Source organism: Mus pahari, chromosome 1, assembly GCF_900095145.1.
Source record: "Mus pahari chromosome 1, PAHARI_EIJ_v1.1, whole genome shotgun sequence".
Taxonomy (NCBI): domain Eukaryota; kingdom Metazoa; phylum Chordata; class Mammalia; order Rodentia; family Muridae; genus Mus; species Mus pahari.
Window position 1 is genome coordinate 109,577,121 of NC_034590.1, and position 18,050 is coordinate 109,595,170.

The window sequence follows — 18,050 nt, forward strand, 5'->3', positions numbered from 1 at the left end:
GAGAGAGAGAGAGAGAGAGAGAGAGAGAGAGAGAGAGAGAGAGAGAGTGTGTGTACTATTTCCAATAAATTAAATAAAATAAAAAACCCCATGGATGTACTTCATCATTAGTTGATGGACACATGTTTCTGAAGCTGCTGTAGAAGGTGGTTGATGGGAATGTGCTTTAGGGCCATTGTCATAACCTGGGTTCCACAGGTACCAACAGTTTTCAAAACATTAACCTCCTTTAACCTCCTGCCAGGACTATATGCATTCACCACCCCAAGCCTTACTCTCTCAGAGACATCAGCTTGTGTTTGGGGAAGTCCAGGTAGGGAGTGTGGCTGTAAGGGACCTGCTGGCTGAATTCTGGGGACCTGAACAAGCCCTGTCACACTTCTGAATTCAAAGGGCAAAGAGATAGGGGAGACAAACAGAATTCAACTGATATACTGTACGATGCAATGCATATATCCATTTACAAAATACAATATTTTATTTATTTATTTATTTATTTATTTGTGCTTGGGTTTAAACCTAGGCCCTCATACATGGTAGACAAATGCTATACTACGGAGCCACAACCTAAATAATCCAGTATTTAATTATGCAGAATTTCTATGATTTTCATGAACATGGAAAGGACCGAGATGAGCAACAGAAGAATGTTGAAAAAGAACAAAATATCAAGATGCAGACTAATTTTTTTTAAGACAGGGTTTCTGTGTGTAGCCCTGGCTGCCCTTGAACTCACTCTGTAGACTATCATTCGCCTCTGCCTCTTGAGTGCTGGGATTAATGGTGTGCACCACTACCACCCAGCTAAGATGTGGATTATTTTATCTTAACACTTAGAGCTGCAATAAGAATAATAATGAGGCACTGATATAAAGACAGAGAAGCAGATGAACAGAACATGAGGGGATCCAGAAATACATCTACATACTCAGCTGATGGAGCCAAAGGGCAAAAATTTCTACACAGGAACAGCAAAACCAAGAAACCCACTGTTTACTTCATGCCACATGCAGAATGAGTTTGTGATGGAGCTGGGACCCCAACAGACAGGTAGAAATTACAGGGCATCCCAACAAAACCAAACCCTGGATACATTTTACAACCTGAGCAGGGGGTGTTCTGAAGAAACAAGGAAGCCAGCACAGGTGTGGCCCCACAGTATCTTTGGCTGCACTTCTCTGTTGTGCACTGTCTGACGTCACACATTCCCAAGCAGGAATGTCTGACGTCACACACTTCCAAGCAGGGACGCTTCTCATCTTTCTGTTCTTCATGCCCCCCTGGATCTCCCTGGAACCAAATGTTCTCTCCATTATGAATATAAGGCTGACGATGACTTAGTTTGGGGCTCTGGGCTGCAGGACTCTGATGTGGTGGGTGTGCGGATGTCTGCAGAGTCAGAGCAGATGTGTTTACAGCTGCCAGATGCACTGACCACAACGTCTCTTTGCAATTTTGTTAGCCTTGTTGTTCAAATGTTTTGATCTCCTCAGTGATTTTTTTCTGTGATTGCGGTATAACTTGCTGACAGATATGTCAAAATCTTCTACCAGATGCATTTCCGTCAGTTTTGAGTACCCACAAAATTTTCTTTTTAGGTCATTTCCTTGTGTGCTTGAGAAATTAATATTCTTGGGGAATTAGACATTTATGATGATAAAATGATTCAGTTGGTCTTCAGTAATGCTTTTTAAATGATCTGTCACAATATTAATATCTGTACAAATTAGTCGGAGCATCTACTAGGTCAGCTTCACCATGGTCCATGCCAGGCTGGCTGGAGCGTCTCTGCCTGCTCTGTGTTCCTCTTGCTTTACCGTGACAATCCACTCACTATCCGTTCCTGATGCAAGGATTGGTTCCTGCATTCTAAAATCACATACTTAAATCCTCTGGATATTTGAAACCCCATGATACAAAAAGATAATTATCTCTTGTCATTCTTCACTATGACTTACTTATAATCTACAAAAAAGGGAATACAATATAAAAGTTCACTGGCTCAAATCGGGCATCTTTGAGTCATGAGAGCAAGCGCCTACAGAGAGCCTGGGGCAGTGGCCTTGGTCTTCCTGTAGTCTTTATGTTCCTGCTCCTGTGTCTGCTCCCAAGGCCCGAGGGACTCTTTTCCTGGGCTACCGGCCTGCGTCTCTATGCCTGTGATTTATCTTTATTTACAGGAGTGTGTTCTTTGTTGAGCTAAAGTTTTGAATTGCTAATTTTTTGAGGGGTAAGTGATATCAAGTTTTTTACTTGAAGATATAATTTTGACAGTAAAGCTGCATTGAACATGGTTGAGCAAGTGCCCTTGTGGTAAGATGGAGTGTCCTTTGGGTATATGCCTAAAAGTGGTATAGCAGGACCTTTAGATAGGTTGATTCCCAACTTTCGGAGGAACTGCCATATTGATTTTCATACAAGGGTTCAGTTCCACCAGCAGTGGAGGAGAGTTCTCCTATATACTATTTTTAAATTGGATTATTTGTTTGGTTTTTTGATATCTAGTTTTTTGAGTTCTTTATATATTTTGAATGGGGGAGAGGAGGTGAGGAGGAACTGGAAGGAGTGGACAGATGAAAACTATAATCAAGATGTATTGTCTGAAGAAAGGTCCCATTTTTAATAAAAGGAAAAAATGCAACAACAATATTAACCAACAGAAAAGGTTGTGATTTGAATTTCTGAGGAAGCAATACACATTTTAGAAAAACAAATTCCTTCCAAATATCCCTCTAAATAGAATTATTGCATGCCTGTGTAAAGTGACGGTGTTAATTTGCTATCAAGAAGCAAATTATATTGTTCAATTTTTGACTTGGTGAAGACACTGAACTTATATTAAAACATTTTATTTTTCAAACACCATCATGGCTCAAAAAAATCTTAATTATATGCCTGCCTATGACATGAGGGACTCAGCTAATCACTTTTTATCCTTAGTGTAGTATAAATTTCTTGCATGAACTTGCTGTAGTTTTTTTCTTAGTTTTCCTTTCTTTTCATTTATTTATTTAAACTTTTAAATAGATTCTTTGCGAATTTCACATCATGCACCCCAATCCCACTCATCTCCCTGTCCCTTCATATCTGCCCTCCACTTATGCAATCTCTTCCCCAAAAGAAAACAACAACAATAATAAAATAAATCTCTCTATGGAATCTGCAGTTTGTCATTGTGTGTCATACAGTATACCCCTTTTCAGACATCTTTACTTGCAAATGTTCATTGAAATGAGCATTGGTCTCTTAACTCTTAATAGCTTTCTTTCATTAATGTGCACTTACTATAGAAATGATAGATTTCATTATGATAATTTTGTGCAAATGTATAATATAATCTACTCTGGTGTTATTTTCCCTCCACCACCCTCTCATGTGCCTTTCCCCTCTCAGTGATTCCCTCTTCTTCCAAGTACTCCCTTTCTACTATCGTGACATAGATGTATATTTGCATGTATATACATATTCAAACATGAGAATGTATATTCAAATATGTGTGCACACCTATGTGTGTATGCATGTACGTGGTGGCCCAACATCTTTCTTGATCAAGCTCCACTTTAGACATGGAGGTGGGCTCCTCAATTGAACCCAGAGCTCCTTGACATGGCTACTCTAGCTAGCCAGCTTGCACGGGGACCCTTTGTCTCTGCCTTCTGAGAGCTGGAATCACAGGTAGCCCTCCAGTTCCACCCAACATTTATGTGGGTTTTGGAGATCTGATCTCTGGTCCTTATGCTTGTACAGCAAGCACTTTATCCACTGAATCATAGTCTCAGTTCCTTAAACATGTATAGTTTAAAATATAGATGCCACACATGAGAGAAGGCATGATTCTTGCATTCCAAAATCTGACTGGTTTTGTTTACTTGTCTCAATTTATATCTGTATTTTTGAAGAAGACATGACTCTGTTTTTCTTTGTGGGATAATGCCCCCTGCATTTGTATACATCTCATTTATATATTCCTCCATGGATAGCTGTCTAGACTGGTTCCTTATCTTGGTTATTATGAACAGTACAGCAATAAGCACAGGTGTGCAAGTCTCTCTGTGACTCAGGGTCATTCAGTTGTATTCCCAGGCATGATAGAGCTAGGCCATAGGGTAGTTCCATTTCTTAGTTTTTCGGGGAGCCCTCCATGCTGACTTCCACAGAGGCTGCATTTGTTCTCACTCCCACCAGCAGTACTTATGAGTCCTTACCCCATTGTTGCTTTTTGATGATAGCCATTCCGACTTGGGTGAAATGGGAATCGCAGCATCATTTCAATGAGTGTTTCTCTGAAGGCTAAGGGCGTTGAAGTTTTTTCCCCATACATAAAGTGTGACAAGCAGAACGTGCAGCCTTTTTGTCCACTGTGCTTCCTTTCCTGTTAAGAGAGCTTTCTCCTGCAAGGGCAGGGTTGCTGCTCTTTTCATTTGCGATTCTTTACTTCCCTTCACCCAGGAAGGCACTTGTTAGCAAGGTCAGGGTTTGAGTTGGCTGACGGTTGCTCCACTTTCTATGGGCTTCTGTGTCAGATGAGATTCTCTGTCATTCAGTGGGTCTTAACAGAAGTGGTTCTCTATGAGTGGGTTGCCACCTCTTTGAAGGTTGAACGACCTTTTCACAGGGGTCATATATCAAATATTCTGAACATCAGACATTTATGTCATAACTCATGGCAGTATCAAAATTACAGTTATGAATTAGCAATGAAATGATTTTATGGTTGGGGGTCACCACAACATGAGGGTCTGTATTGAAGGGTTGCAGCATTAGGAAGGTTGAGAACCACTGGCAACAACTCTTAATGTGTAGCTGTTTTTAGTGAGGTTTCCCCAGAGTTTTAAGCGTTAGAACTTGTCTTGGTGTCTTTTGGATTTATTCCATTGAGGATTTGTTTATTAAATCTGTAAGCCTGTGTCTTTCACATATTTGGGAGGTTTTCAGCCATTATCCCCTTCAGTGCTTCTGCAGATCCACAGTCTATCCTTTCCCTTCTGGCCTTACATTCAAAATAAGCAGTGGATGTCCTGTCCCACAGATCCTGGAGGTTCAGTTCCTCTCTTTTTTTTTTTTTTTTTTTTTTAAACTGAGCAAATTCTGGTGGTCTTCAGGCTCACCAAGGCCATTTTGCTGAGTTGTCACTGAATCCTTCCGCGTTGTTTTTGGCTACTTTTACTTCTATAACATCTACGTGTTGTTTCAAGTAAGAGCTATACTGAGCTATAACTCTCATAGGGCAAACCCACTACATTTCTATATGTGCTCTCTTCCAAGTGCACAGTGTGGTAGATGTGATAGCTATCTGCAGCAGCTTATTTTAGCAAGCGCTTACCACTTCAGAAGCTAACCTTGTACCTTTGGGGGTCCCTTCCCATCCCACCCTCTGGTGGTCCACTGGCAATTCACCAGTCTGCCTGTTGCGCGGATGGATTGGCCCATTCTGGACATTTTGGATAAAGGAGTCACACACATTCATGGGATTCCTTCATCCAAAATGTCCGAGTAGAATTCCTGGGTACCTTTTGTTTAACTTTTTGAAGAACCGATTTCATATGATGAGTGGTCCTGAGAAACCTTTACAGTATTTTCCACAACTTTGTACTATGTTCCACACCCATAAAGACGAGAGCCCAGATTCCACCACATCTTCATGTTGGTCCTATGGTTATGATTTTTTTTTTCCGCTGCGACTTTCTGTTTGTTTTCATTTGTTTTGGGAGAATTGGCCATCGCAGAAGTATTTTCAATGTGTCTGTTTTCAGGTCCTTGCAGATGGTCCTGACATTTACCCTTCCCTTGTGAGTTTCCTGGGTTTTCATAGGTTGGGTGGTTCTCTGCAGATCTCAGACCTTTTGGTTTTGTGTTACGAGTCTCTTGGATCCCTTACGTCTTTTGAGTAGGCGAGTCCCTGGCAGGCTTGGTGTGCTGTGCTGTGCTGCTCTTTCTGTGGGTTTTGTTCTTTCCAGAGCTCTCACACAGTTATCCGGTCTGCCTCATTCTCCTGTTCCAGTTGGAACTCTACACATCTCCAAGGATGCCACCTGTGCTGCAGGAAATGCTTCTCTTGGGTACACTGTCTGTGCTGGTGATAGGGTCTGTGTGGGGTACATAGACATAGGCCCTCACTCCATGCTGCAAAAGTCAGACACAGGCCACCTGTCTGGTGGTAGGGTCTGGGTGAGGCTCTCCTTTCGTGGTTATCAGTATGGGAGGAAACCACCCCAGCCCCTGGCTCATGTCTGGTGGTGCTCAGGACCAGCAAGGTCATTGGCTGCTCTGCTACAGACGGAGATGTAGAGTGGCCGATGTGCTGTGGAGAGGCTCTTACTGTATGCATCGGACACTGGCTAATGGTTCTCTTACATCTATAAGATTGGCTCTGGAACAAGATCTCCTTTATCACGGCAGCTGAAGCTCTGGACTTCGTGTAGCCATGAGGACAATGCTCTGGACTCTGAGTTTAGGGTCTTTTCTCACTCTCGGGGCAGCTCTCACTGGTAAGTTTTCCTGTTTTGCACATTTATACACATAACATGGAGGAAGCAGTAGACCTTGGCTGTCCAGGTCCAGCAGCATGAGACTCTCTAGCTATAACCTGCTGTCCCACTCAGCTTGAGGAAGGTTGGACTTCCCAGGGCCAGGCTGTGAGATACAAAGGTCTTTACGCTTGAGGGTCTTCCTGTAATATAAAAAGTGCAGGTCCAGCCCAAGCACAGATGAGTAGAGAGCCCAGATTCAGGGCTAAGCCTAAGCCTGGTCATGGGAAATGCAACACAGTTTCTGGTCCCTGGGACCCAAATGAACACCAAATGCCATAGATCTATAGGTCCTGCAGAGACTTCTTTGTCCATTGTCAACTATGGCTGTGTTGGGGCCATAAGATAGTGGGAGAGCTTGGTAATTGAGTCTCACGGAGCTGCCACTCACTCTAGGGTAGAGACTATGGAGGGGCTGACTGAAGGGAAGGCATGGGAGGTAACAGTAAGTTCAGGTTGTGTGTGTGTGTGTGTGTGTGTGTGTGTGAGAGAGAGAGAGAGAGAGAGAGAGAGAGAGAGAGAGAGAGAGAGAGAGAGGATGGAGAAAAGAGCACTTAAAGACATGACAGGGCTTGTGGCAGGGGAGGAAAGCAGATTGTGGGTCCTTGAAGCTGACTGAGTAAACCTTTCACTCCCTGGTTATCCAGGGGCTCAGAAAGGAGGTGACCATGGTGCTGAACTGAAGTCACCCAGTAGTAATGGGGACAGCTGCAGAAAGTGAGACAAGCTGGGACTTGTGAAGACAGCTGTGCACAGGGTTGCAGGACCTAATGACTTGCCTTTATGCCAGAGGCAAGACCAGAGCACACTATTTCCAAGGAGGAGCAGGGCAAGGGGGATGAGGAAGCTTGGTGGGCGGGGTTAGTGATGGACAACCCAGAGGGAGGCCCAAACTTTCCTCAGGTGGGAGAGAAATGTAAGAGGTCCCACCTTTTTTTCCCACTGTCATATAAGACACATTACTAGTGGGTCTGGAGGTGCCTTCCTTTATAGGTTGGAACCATATAGCTGCACTCCTGGGGAAGTGCCTCTTCTGCACTAGTAGGGGTTAGGGTGGATGATAACGGAGGAGCTATGCAGAGGCCCAGAAGCATTGCTGGGGCAGGAGCATGGATGGAGAGTGGTGTGCTGGCTGACCCAGGCAGTCAGAGGCTTCACAGTAGAAACAGGAGTCAATAATGGAGATGGTGGTGTGCAGGGATTAACCAAGTGGACACTGCACATAATACAGTGGGTGGCCACGTGGGTGGGCTTGGCTGAGTAAGGAAGACTGTGGGGAGCTTGGAGACAGGGTCTGCAGTGGAAGTGGGTCTGTGACATTTGGGAGTGGCACTGGGTAGGAATCATTATGGCAGGACAAAGGTATTTTATTTTTGTTCGTGGGGGGCATCGTGGCAACATTTGGGATTCAGAGCTGGAGGCAGTAAGAAGTATGTGGGGAGGTGTGAAACAGTGGTCTGGTCTCTGTGTGCCCCTTGCCCGTCACTTTTCCAGTTGAAGACTTTAGAAAGGCTTTAGAAACAAGCCAGGATGAACTCAGTTTGTGGCTTCTGTCTCCCAGACCATGGTTGATTCTGTTCTTTTCACCAGGCACGTCATCTGAAGGTGGCCAAGGCAATCTGAGGCTGGCACACAGACAGAGCACGTGTGACGGAGTGGTGCTGGTTCAACACCAAGGGGAGTGGGGTCACCTGTGCAACCTGGAGTGGACACTGGCAGAGGCCTCTGTGGTGTGTAGACAGCTGGGATGTGGCCCTGCTGTGGGTGCTCCCAAATATGTACCTCTGCCTGGAGAGATGGTCCGGCCCTGGCTGCACAATGTATCCTGTTGGGGCAATGAGTCCTCTCTCTGGGAGTGTAGCCTTGGGGCATGGAGTCAGCGTGTTTGCCCCCATGAGTGGGTGGTGGTGGCTCTCTGTGCAAGTAAGTGGAACTGGGGGCTGAAAGAGCTGGTGAGAGGCAGGGAATGAGGAAGCAGAGGTTCCAGATGGGAGTACTCTGTTGGACGTTACCATCTCTGGTATTTCTCTAACTCTTTCAACAAATGCTTAGATGACAAGCACTGTTCTAGGGGCTGGTGACTTAGCCATGTGCAAACCTGATCAAATCAAACCCGAACCAAACCTGCTTGGTGGAGCATCTGCTTCCAGGGAGAGGCAAAGAGAACAAGGGGAGCAAAGTGAAGGCCATGGGTGGTTCCCACTGATCTTGCAGTTGGCTCCAGGAGCACAGTAAGATGTACCAAAGTTTCCAATTAAATGACCGAGAGGCAAATGCTTTCCCTTGAAGCTGACTTTTTAGGCCATAGCTATCTCTGTGAGTTCATTTGGGCTTCCCCAGGTGTCCTGTGGCTGGAGTAGGACCCCGTGTGATCTTGGGGCTTGGCATCAAACAGTGCTGTAAGCTTTATTAAAAAATGCTTTAGCTGGATGGTGATGGCACACACCTTTAGAATCCCAGCACTAGGCAGAGGCAGAGGCAGAGGCAGAGGCAGAGGCAGAGGCAGAGGCAGAGGCAGAGGCAGAGGCAGAGGCAGAGGCAGAGGCAGAGGCAGAGNAGGCAGAGGCAGAGGCAGAGGCAGAGGCAGAGGCAGAGGCAGAGGCAGAGGCAGAGGCAGAGGCAGAGGCAGAGGCAGAGACAGGTGGATCTCTGATTTTGAGGTCAACTTGTTCTATGGAATGAGTTCCAGGACAGCAGGGCTACACAGAGAAAACCAAACCAAACCAAACCAAACCAAACCAAACCAAACCAAACCAAACCAAACCAAACCAAACCAAACCAAACCAAATGCTTTAGGAGATGGATAGATGGCTTAGCAGTTAAGAGCAAGTACTGTTCTTGAAGAGTATCTGAATTTGAATCCTAGCATCTACATAGAGCATCCGACAACTCCCTGTAAACTCAGCTCTAAGGAATCCAGTGCCTCTGATATCCACAGGCACTTGGATCATGCCTATATACAAGCACATACACACACAGAATTAAAGATGATAAAAATAAAACTTTAATATTTGATTTAGACTTTTAGGAGGGTTACCACAGACAGTAGTCTGAATGAAGCCTGACTGATACCAGGTCCTTGTTCCCTGAAGATGGCCAAGTCAGGGCTAGGCCTGATTTCTTGGAGAAGGGTAGACTGGCTTCAGTTGTCATTCCTTGTAGGCTTGTGGGGCTATAGTCTGTGGCTGGGGAAGATGAGCATCGCCACCCAGACAGGTCTATTGTTCAGGCAAGTACAGATTCCACGTGGCTGTGTGACTGATAGGTCCTCACCTTCTATAACTTGGGTTTGTGCTCCCTAGATGGCACCTTCCGGGAGATCCGGCTGGTGAAAGGCCACAGTCCCTGTGCAGGACTCCCTGAGATCATGAATGTGAATGGGGTGGACCGCCTCTGTGGCCTGCATGTGGAGGAGGCCACAGTGTTCTGCCGTGAGCTGGAGTGTGGCCATGCGCTCCAGGCTCCCCGTCAAGATGTGGGTGTCAGTAAGTACATGACCTGCAAGGGCACCGAGCCCACCATCCGCAACTGCAGACTCAACAACAAGCTACGTGGTGGCTGTAACCTGCTGCTTGATGCAGAAGTCATCTGCTCAGGTAGGACTGCCATCCTATGATGCCAGGGACACCCAGAATGATGCCTGGGTACTAAAGAGTGCATCAGTGGGCCGTGGCTCTCATGGGTGACTCTCAAGCAGCATGCTGCCTTAGAACAGATTAGGTTGGGAAACTGAAGGAAAATTGGAGTTTTGAACTCTGCATTGAAAGCTCTGGCACCACCCGTGAGCTGGCAGATGACAGGGTGACCAGGTCTGATGTATCACTTCAACAGGGTGGGGTTGGGCCAGTGTGATACCGTAGCTAAGACTTTTGGGAAGGGAGTCCTGACAGTATGGATCTAAGGTGTTTCATCTGTGATTGTTTCATGGCCAATTCATGTTGGTGAGGGTTGCACACCAGTTTCTCCTAGTCCTAAAGTACATACGAGACATGAGTGACACTGGCTGTCACAGTTGTTTGCCTCTGTGTTCTAAATAAGAGGTGCCACCCATCATGATGCCCACAAAAGGGTATTCATATGGCCTTGGAGGCTTGATATTGTCTCTGAGGGTATGGGTGCCACTGTCTCAGATTGGCAGAAGTTGGGACAAGTGTGAGTGGCAGAATGAGTGAGTCTGACCCCTGACCTCTGACCCTGACCTCTGGTTGCCAGTTTCTGCTGGTGTCAAAACACTGCTTGGGCAAAGGAATTTCCTTGCCTGCAGACTCTTGTGGTGTAAGATGACAGACAGCCCAGCACTACTGATCCAAGAGCACTGGCCTCCTGTCTGAAGGGATGTCTGCCCTCACAGGACACGTGGAGGCCCGGCTAGTGGGTGGAGAACATTCCTGTGCTGGACGCCTGGAGGTTCTTCGGGGACTGACCTGGGGTACCATCTGCCATGCTGATCTGGACTTGCCCACAGCTCATGTGGTGTGCCGGGAGTTAGGGTGTGGTATAGCTGTGTCTACACTTGGGGATGCTCGGTTTGGCCAGGGCTCAGGACCTGTGTGGCTAGAAGCCTTCCGCTGTGTGGGGAATGAATCGCTGCTGTTCCACTGCCCCCGGGAGTCTGGTCACCAGTGTGGCCACGAACAGGATGCTGCACTTACCTGCTCGGGTGAGTACCATGCAGCGTTTGCAGGCAAAGTCCTTTCCTCTTCTGAATACCTCCTTCTATGGCCCACATTAGATGGTTTAAGCAGTGCCCATATGGGCCAGGAGAATGGCCATATTCCTGATAAACTTGATTATGCTGGTGCAGGTAGGAGAAAGGGATGGAAAGGATGCTGTCTGCACAGGGATTTGTAGCCTTCTTTGGCTCCTCTGCGGCTGGGCAGAAGCAGGCTATTGATAATCAGGTGGGCGAGGATCTGCAGGAAGAAGGGCTTTATCCCGTTACACACAGAAGAAAACGATCCACGGAAGTAGAGTTAAGAACTGGGCCTCTGGGATGGGGCAGTTTTGACATGGCCTCTTCCGCAGAGTTCCGGCTGGTCAATGGCAGCAGTGACTGTGAAGGTCGTGTGGAACTTCAAGTGCAAGGGACCTGGGCACCTGTCTGTGCTGCCAACTGGAACCTAGCAGATGCCATGGTTCTCTGTCACCAACTCAACTGTGGCAATGCAGTATCCGTACCTTCAGGAGGACATTTCGGTGATGGGGATGCCTCCATCTTGCCAGACGTATTTCATTGTGTGGGGACAGAGCCTCATTTGCTTCACTGTGCAGCAAGCACCCTGGGGGCCCACGGTTGTGTCCTGGGAAATACAGCTTCTACCATCTGTTCAGGTGAGTACGGGGAGCAGTAGGATCGTGGAGAGGAAGGTCAGTAGGGATGGTGGACAGTGGCTGAGAGTGGGTGGGGTTGTCCTATGTGGTAGTTTTCTTCCTCTTGAATGTGTTCCTACCAGGACTCCAAGACATGGTGCGGCTAAGAGATGGACAGAGCTACTGTGATGGCCGCGTAGAGATTTCCCTGGATGGTTCATGGGGCCGCGTATTGGATGACGCCTGGGACCTGCATGGCGCCAGCGTGGTGTGCCGGCAGCTAGGGTGTGGAGAGGCACAGCGAGCCTATGATGCTCCAGCTCCTAGTTTCAGGAGAGTCCCTGTGGGGCTGAGCCAGGTGCGCTGTCTGGGCTCTGAGACTCGCCTGGTGCATTGCAATGTTTCTACGTCCCTGTTGGTGCCTGCTGGGACCTTGCGTGACGCAGGAGTGGTGTGCTCCGGTGAGTGGGCAGCTTCCACTCCCCCAGCCTCCCTCGTGATATTCAGTTAGGTGTGACCTGGTCTCTCTGCAGGGAGCCTGCGCGCAAGGCTGGCTGCGGGCCCAGATCGATGTGCTGGGCGTGTGGAGGTATTCTATCAGGGCTCCTGGGGCACTGTATGTGATGATGCCTGGGACCTTCAGGATGCACAAGTGGTCTGTAGGCAGCTGGACTGTGGCCATGCCCTCAGTGCTCCTGGGAATGCTCACTTTGGGGCAGGGACTGGGCACATCTGGATGGATGAGCTGCACTGCTTGGGAAATGAGTCTTCGTTGTGGAAGTGCCAGTCAGGAAGCTGGGGCCAACATGACTGCAGACACAAGGAGGATGCTGGAGTGTTCTGCTCAGGTGGGTGACGCCTCTGGACTTGCAGCTGAGTATGAAATGCATGGCTTAGTGTCCATGGTTACCTTTCCAGCTCAAGAGAGAACTCTTCCTGCATTCTTCCTCCGTGTAAACACACTTGCACACACACACACACACACAAACACACACACACACACACACACACACACACACACTTCATGTTACCTGTCTCTCCTTCCTCTCTCTCCCTGTGTATTACCCCCTTCCCTCTCCTTAATTGGAGCTGTGGTCCAAAAAGAAAGACCATGTGACCTTTGCCTTTGTGGGTTTGAGTTTCACTCAGCAAAGCATTTCCAGTTCCGCTCGTTGATCTGTATATTTCATGATTTCATTTTCCTTTACAACTGATAGAATCCACTGTGCATATGCAATGGGCTTTCAGTACCCACAGTCAGCTGAAGGACATCTAATCAGGGTGGATTCTCAAAGCGCTAAACATATAGCTACCATATGCGTTAGCAATACTATTCCTTGGGTGTATACCCAAAAGAACCAGTATTCTGCTACAGAGAAAGTTCTTGGCAATGTTCACAGTCACTCTCTCTACAATAGCTAGAAAGTGAAAACAGTCGAGACAACTTCACTTTTTTTTTTTTTTAAAGACTGTGTCTTTCTTTGTCATCCCGGCTGTGTTGGAACTCTCTATGTAGACCAAGCTGTTCTTGAACTCACAAGAACCCTTTTGCCCTGCCTCTGCTTCCTGGGTGCTGGAATTAAAGTCATGTGCCAACATATCCAACTGATATCTCCAATTTTCAATTTTGATTTTGTCTTAATGTGTACTAGGGAGCACAGTTTTTTTTCTCAGAATATCCTTGAGGCTATTGTGTTGATGAGATTATGTCTGGGGGCATCATTCTTGAATTTAGTATTTTGTTATTGTTCTCAGGAGAAGCACCGGGAATTTCTGGCTGTCATAGCAGATTTTCCTGCTTTTTAGACTGTGAGATCTCTGTCTTTGTGCAAAAATGTGTATCTGCTCACCAATATTAGCCTGTTAGCTCACACTAAGAAAACACAGGGATGAATAAGAGAAATAAGGAAAAAGAAATAGGCAAACAATCATAAGATATTAAAGAGACAGTTGGCATGTGCACATGCTTGCTGATTAAAATGGCCTTGAATTTATTAAATGACCTGTGTTAACTTTCCCAGGTTAGAGAAAGAATCTGAGCTGGATCTGGTGTTGCATGCCAATAATTGCAGCCTCTAAGACAAGTACAGGCATTAACACAGACTGCATCAAAACAAACAAACAAACAAACAAACAAACAAACAAACAAACAAAAAACCAGAAAAGACATTTCACTAAAGTGTCTACCTGGAACCAAGCCCAGGATAGAACTTTCAACTGAGACTTAATGTCAAGAGAAACTTTTTTTTTCAAAGATCCAATCTATAAAATTTGTAGGAAAGGCACGCATCTCCACCTCCTGACCATTATTTTATTTTATTTCTATGGACTTGACTTAAAACACACATAAGGGCGGTTGTATAATATATTTGTGCCAAGCTTATTTCAGTTAACATCATTTCCTTCAGGATCACTTATAACATTATGAATCACAAGATTTCCTTTTTTATTTTCATTGTATGTATATATGTGAGCGTCTTCATGCATGTATGTGCACCATGTATGTATGTTGGGGCCTGGGAGGTCAGCACTAGAGTTATGGGCAGTTGCGAGCCACCATGTAAATTCTGGGAACTGAACCTTGGTTCCTTATGAGAGCAACAAGAGTCTTAACTTCTGAGCCATCTCTGCAGCCCTTAGCTATCCTTTTAGAAGGCAGGAAATATTATTTTTCTCTCCCAATTTCTGTTGTGCATGTTTATATGTTACCCATATCTGAATCTACACAAAACCTCTGTATTCATTTGTCAGTGGACACATCTGTCATTTCCATGTTCTAGCTACTGTCAATCATGCTGTAATTCAGAGCATGGATTTCTCCTTGACTCACAGATTTAACTTTCCCTGGTGGTGTTATAAGTCATATATATATATATTTTTAACCACCGTGACAAAATACTTAGAACATTTAAAAAGGAGGACAGAGTGATGTAGGTTCATGGTTTCAGAGCCTTCAGTAAGTGATTGGTTTCAGGGAAATGTTTAGGTAGAAGAAAGCAAAGACACTCACAGTGGCCAGAAAGCAGACAGACATGGACAAGGGCCCACCCTTATTATCTGCTTCATCTATTCGGGACCACCACTTAAAGTCTCATGAATCTCCCCTAATACTGCCACCACCTGGAACAAAGTCCTCAATAATCTCATTGGTGGCATTTATATTCAAACTGTAAGAGAACCCAGGAGTGGGGCTGCTGGGTTGTATGGCCCTACTTTTAGACTTCCAAGGAACCTCTGTTCTGCTTTCCATAGTTGCTGGAAACTAGAAAAACCCATGTGCAAGTGATGCCAGGGCATAACTGGGTCAAATGGCATTATGTGTCTGTGGCATTCTTGGGTTGGCCTGTTCCTTCTGAGCCTGTCAGAGGAGCCTGAAAGTCTCCTTGGGCTTTTTCTACAGAATCTGTGGCTCTGAGGCTTCGAGGTGGCACCAGTGGCTGCATCGGATGGCTGGACGTGCTCTACAATGGGTCCTGGGGTGCTGTGTGCAGCAATGCACTCAGAGACATCTCCTTGAGCATCATCTGCAGACAGCTGGGATGTGGGGACCAGGGCTGGCTGGAGAACAGGCCTTCTTCTGGGGCTAGCCTGGGAATCTCCTGGGTGGATAATATCAAGTGTCGAAATCTACACAATGCCACCCTGTGGCAATGCCCTTCTGCCCCATGGAACCCGCATTCCTGCACCCAGGAGGAGGAGGTCTGGATTAACTGTGAAGGTGGGTGCTGAAACCCTAAGGGTGGACCCCAGTAAAAGTTTCTATGTTCTGACAAGCCACTAAAAGCACCTGCCATTGAACTTCATGGCTGGAGGCTGCCAGTACTTCAGCATTTCCATCTCAAGCCCCACAGGGCATTTAACACCAATGGCTGTGTTTTTTTATAGGACCACCACAGATAGCCCCCCAGGACCCTGCACAGACCCCAAACTGTTCTTCTCCACTTGGCTGCCTAGGTATTCAGCTACCAAGCCTCCTGCCCACCTGCCCATTCAGAGGGGCACCACAGTGACCTCTGCTTCCTTTCCAGAGAACAGTGTTCTGCGTGTGCTTGGGGGTGAGGATGGCTGTTCCGGGCGTGTGGAGCTCTGGCACGCAGGCTCGTGGGGCACAGTGTGTGATGACTCCTGGGACCTGGTGGATGCCGAGGTTGTGTGCCGGCAGCTGGGCTGCGGCCAGGCCTTGGCTGCTTTGGGAGAGGCCTCCTTTGGCCCTGGTGTGGGGCCTGTGTGGTTGGATGAGGTCGAGTGCCTTGGCAGTGAGGTGACTCTGGAGGCCTGCCAGGCTGAGCCCTGGGGACATGGAGACTGCACGCACAAGGAGGACGCGGGTGTTCGCTGTGCGGGTGAGTTGGCGGCAGGGAGAAGCAGGGACAGGGCTACATTGATTTCTTCAGCTGTCCTTTATGCTCAGGCTCATAAGTAGGCACTGGGCCCTGAGATGTCAGGTTACACTGGGAGCTCCTGATGACCCTATGTGACCCATGCTAAGCTGGCACCTTTTAGGTGTGGGCACATCTGTTCTGCTGAGGCTTCCCCATCTCATATTTCTCTTGCAGGTGACGCCATGACCACTGCATTGTGTAAGTGTCTTTTTCTCAATCCAGCCTCTTTGCCTCCATCAGTCAGAGGGCTGGCAGTGGAGCTCAATCCCAACTGGCCCGCTTTGGAAACCCCTGCTATGATGGTCACACCACCAGTATCAGATCTAGGCTGTCTCATCATTCTGTGATGGAAACTTCTTCTTTCCTCCCCTGTGGCTGCCGTGTGGAAAACAGAGGGGCTCCAGAGGTCACCAGTCATCACTTTTTAGGGCCTCTAATTTGGGGACTATGTTGGGTAGCTTTGGTATACTGTGTTATCTTGAACCATTATTTTTTCCCCAGTGCAGAGTAGAGGGTAAGGCAGTGAGGACCCCAAGTCCTGCCCTGTGCTCACATCTGTGTCTTTTATCCTTCCCCTATTCCCTGCCTGGCTCCTCACTCTTGAACATTCCTATCATATTTCCCAGTGGCATCTACATAGCCACCTACATAGGCTTTTTTACTTCCTCTAATCTGGGATGGGGCATCTGGGGGTTGCCTTTTTGGGTAGTTTTCTCTATAAACCTTTAGACCATTTCCCATGAACAGCAGCCTGAGCTCAGGTATTCTGGAAATCCAGCTGTCCTGGGTGCCCGAACCCCTTTCTGCAAGGCTGAGATCATTTAAGCCTTGGGTCAGATTATTCCATACAGCGAAGGCACCGCTGTCTCTATGCCCTACAGCTCCTTCCCTGACCCCTCCACCAGTTGCTGAGGTCTGGAACCTGTCGGAGATTGCCTGCTTGGTGCTTGGCTGCCTTCTGGGCATTGTCTTCCTGGTTATGATTGCTCAGTGGTGCCACATCAGAGATGCTAGCATGGGTATGGCATGTACTGGTATGGTTTTCAGGGGAAGTGTGATAGGAAATTGGGGGATGCTCTATGAGATCCTGACCCCAGCAGGCATATCTTGATCTTGGCATTGCCCTGCATTTCTGGCAGGTCTCTGGCAGCCACTGCTGAGTTAGAATCTGGGGAACCCTATGGTGTGGTCTAGAGGATACTGGGATCTTTTTCTCTGTGCTACTGAGTTGGCTAGGTATGACATTCTGCACACCCAGGACTTCTCCATGTCTCCCTCCATCTCGGGTGCTGTCTTGCGGTGGGATGCCAGACCTTTGAGTAAGGGGTTGATCTCAGTGAACAGTTACACCACACACAGGAGGCTGCAGGTCCCAGGAGGGTGGGCTGAAACTAGAGCAATGCTTGTTCTGGAAGATTCTTGGATGGTCTCCACAGGTGCTGGCATGTTGGGGCATCTACAGTCAGATGGAATCTATGAGGACATTGAAGTTGTCCCTGTGCCGAAGAAGGAGGAGAACACAGTATCCAGGCTACTGATGCTGGAAGAGGGTTATGATGATGCTGAAGAGCCTGAGGATCAGCCCACAGAGAATGACGAGTAGAATAGACACTTCTGAGCTTGGTAGCTATGTCCCTTCGTACCCGAGATCCATCATACTCCTGCTTCATTGCATCTTGATGGTGGCTGTGCTTGCATTTAAAGGACTGAACAGCTACTTAGTTACTCTGACCCCTGCTCTTACACTGGTCCTGGACACTGGGCTATGTCTCCATCCTTTCAAGGCTAGTCTTTAGAGTCTTCAGCTGAACAGGCACAAGGTCAGAGGAGT

The 18,050-nt window shown here is 47.2% G+C and overlaps 1 protein-coding gene across 1 annotated transcript; it reads left to right on the forward strand.

Moving 5' to 3' along the window:
• Positions 1–6,424: 6,424 nt before the first annotated feature.
• LOC110327586 (scavenger receptor cysteine-rich domain-containing protein SCART1-like) lies at positions 6,425–17,822 on the forward strand. The gene is made up of 13 exons (XM_021206668.1): positions 6,425–6,488; positions 8,118–8,450; positions 9,830–10,123; positions 10,879–11,187; positions 11,553–11,858; positions 11,981–12,298; positions 12,371–12,685; positions 15,238–15,555; positions 15,723–15,791; positions 15,866–16,180; positions 16,394–16,417; positions 17,101–17,238; positions 17,656–17,822. The coding sequence occupies exons 1-13, from the start codon at positions 6,425–6,427 to the stop codon at positions 17,820–17,822; spliced, it is 2,970 nt and encodes a 989-aa protein (XP_021062327.1).
• The last annotated feature ends 228 nt before the right edge of the window (positions 17,823–18,050 follow it).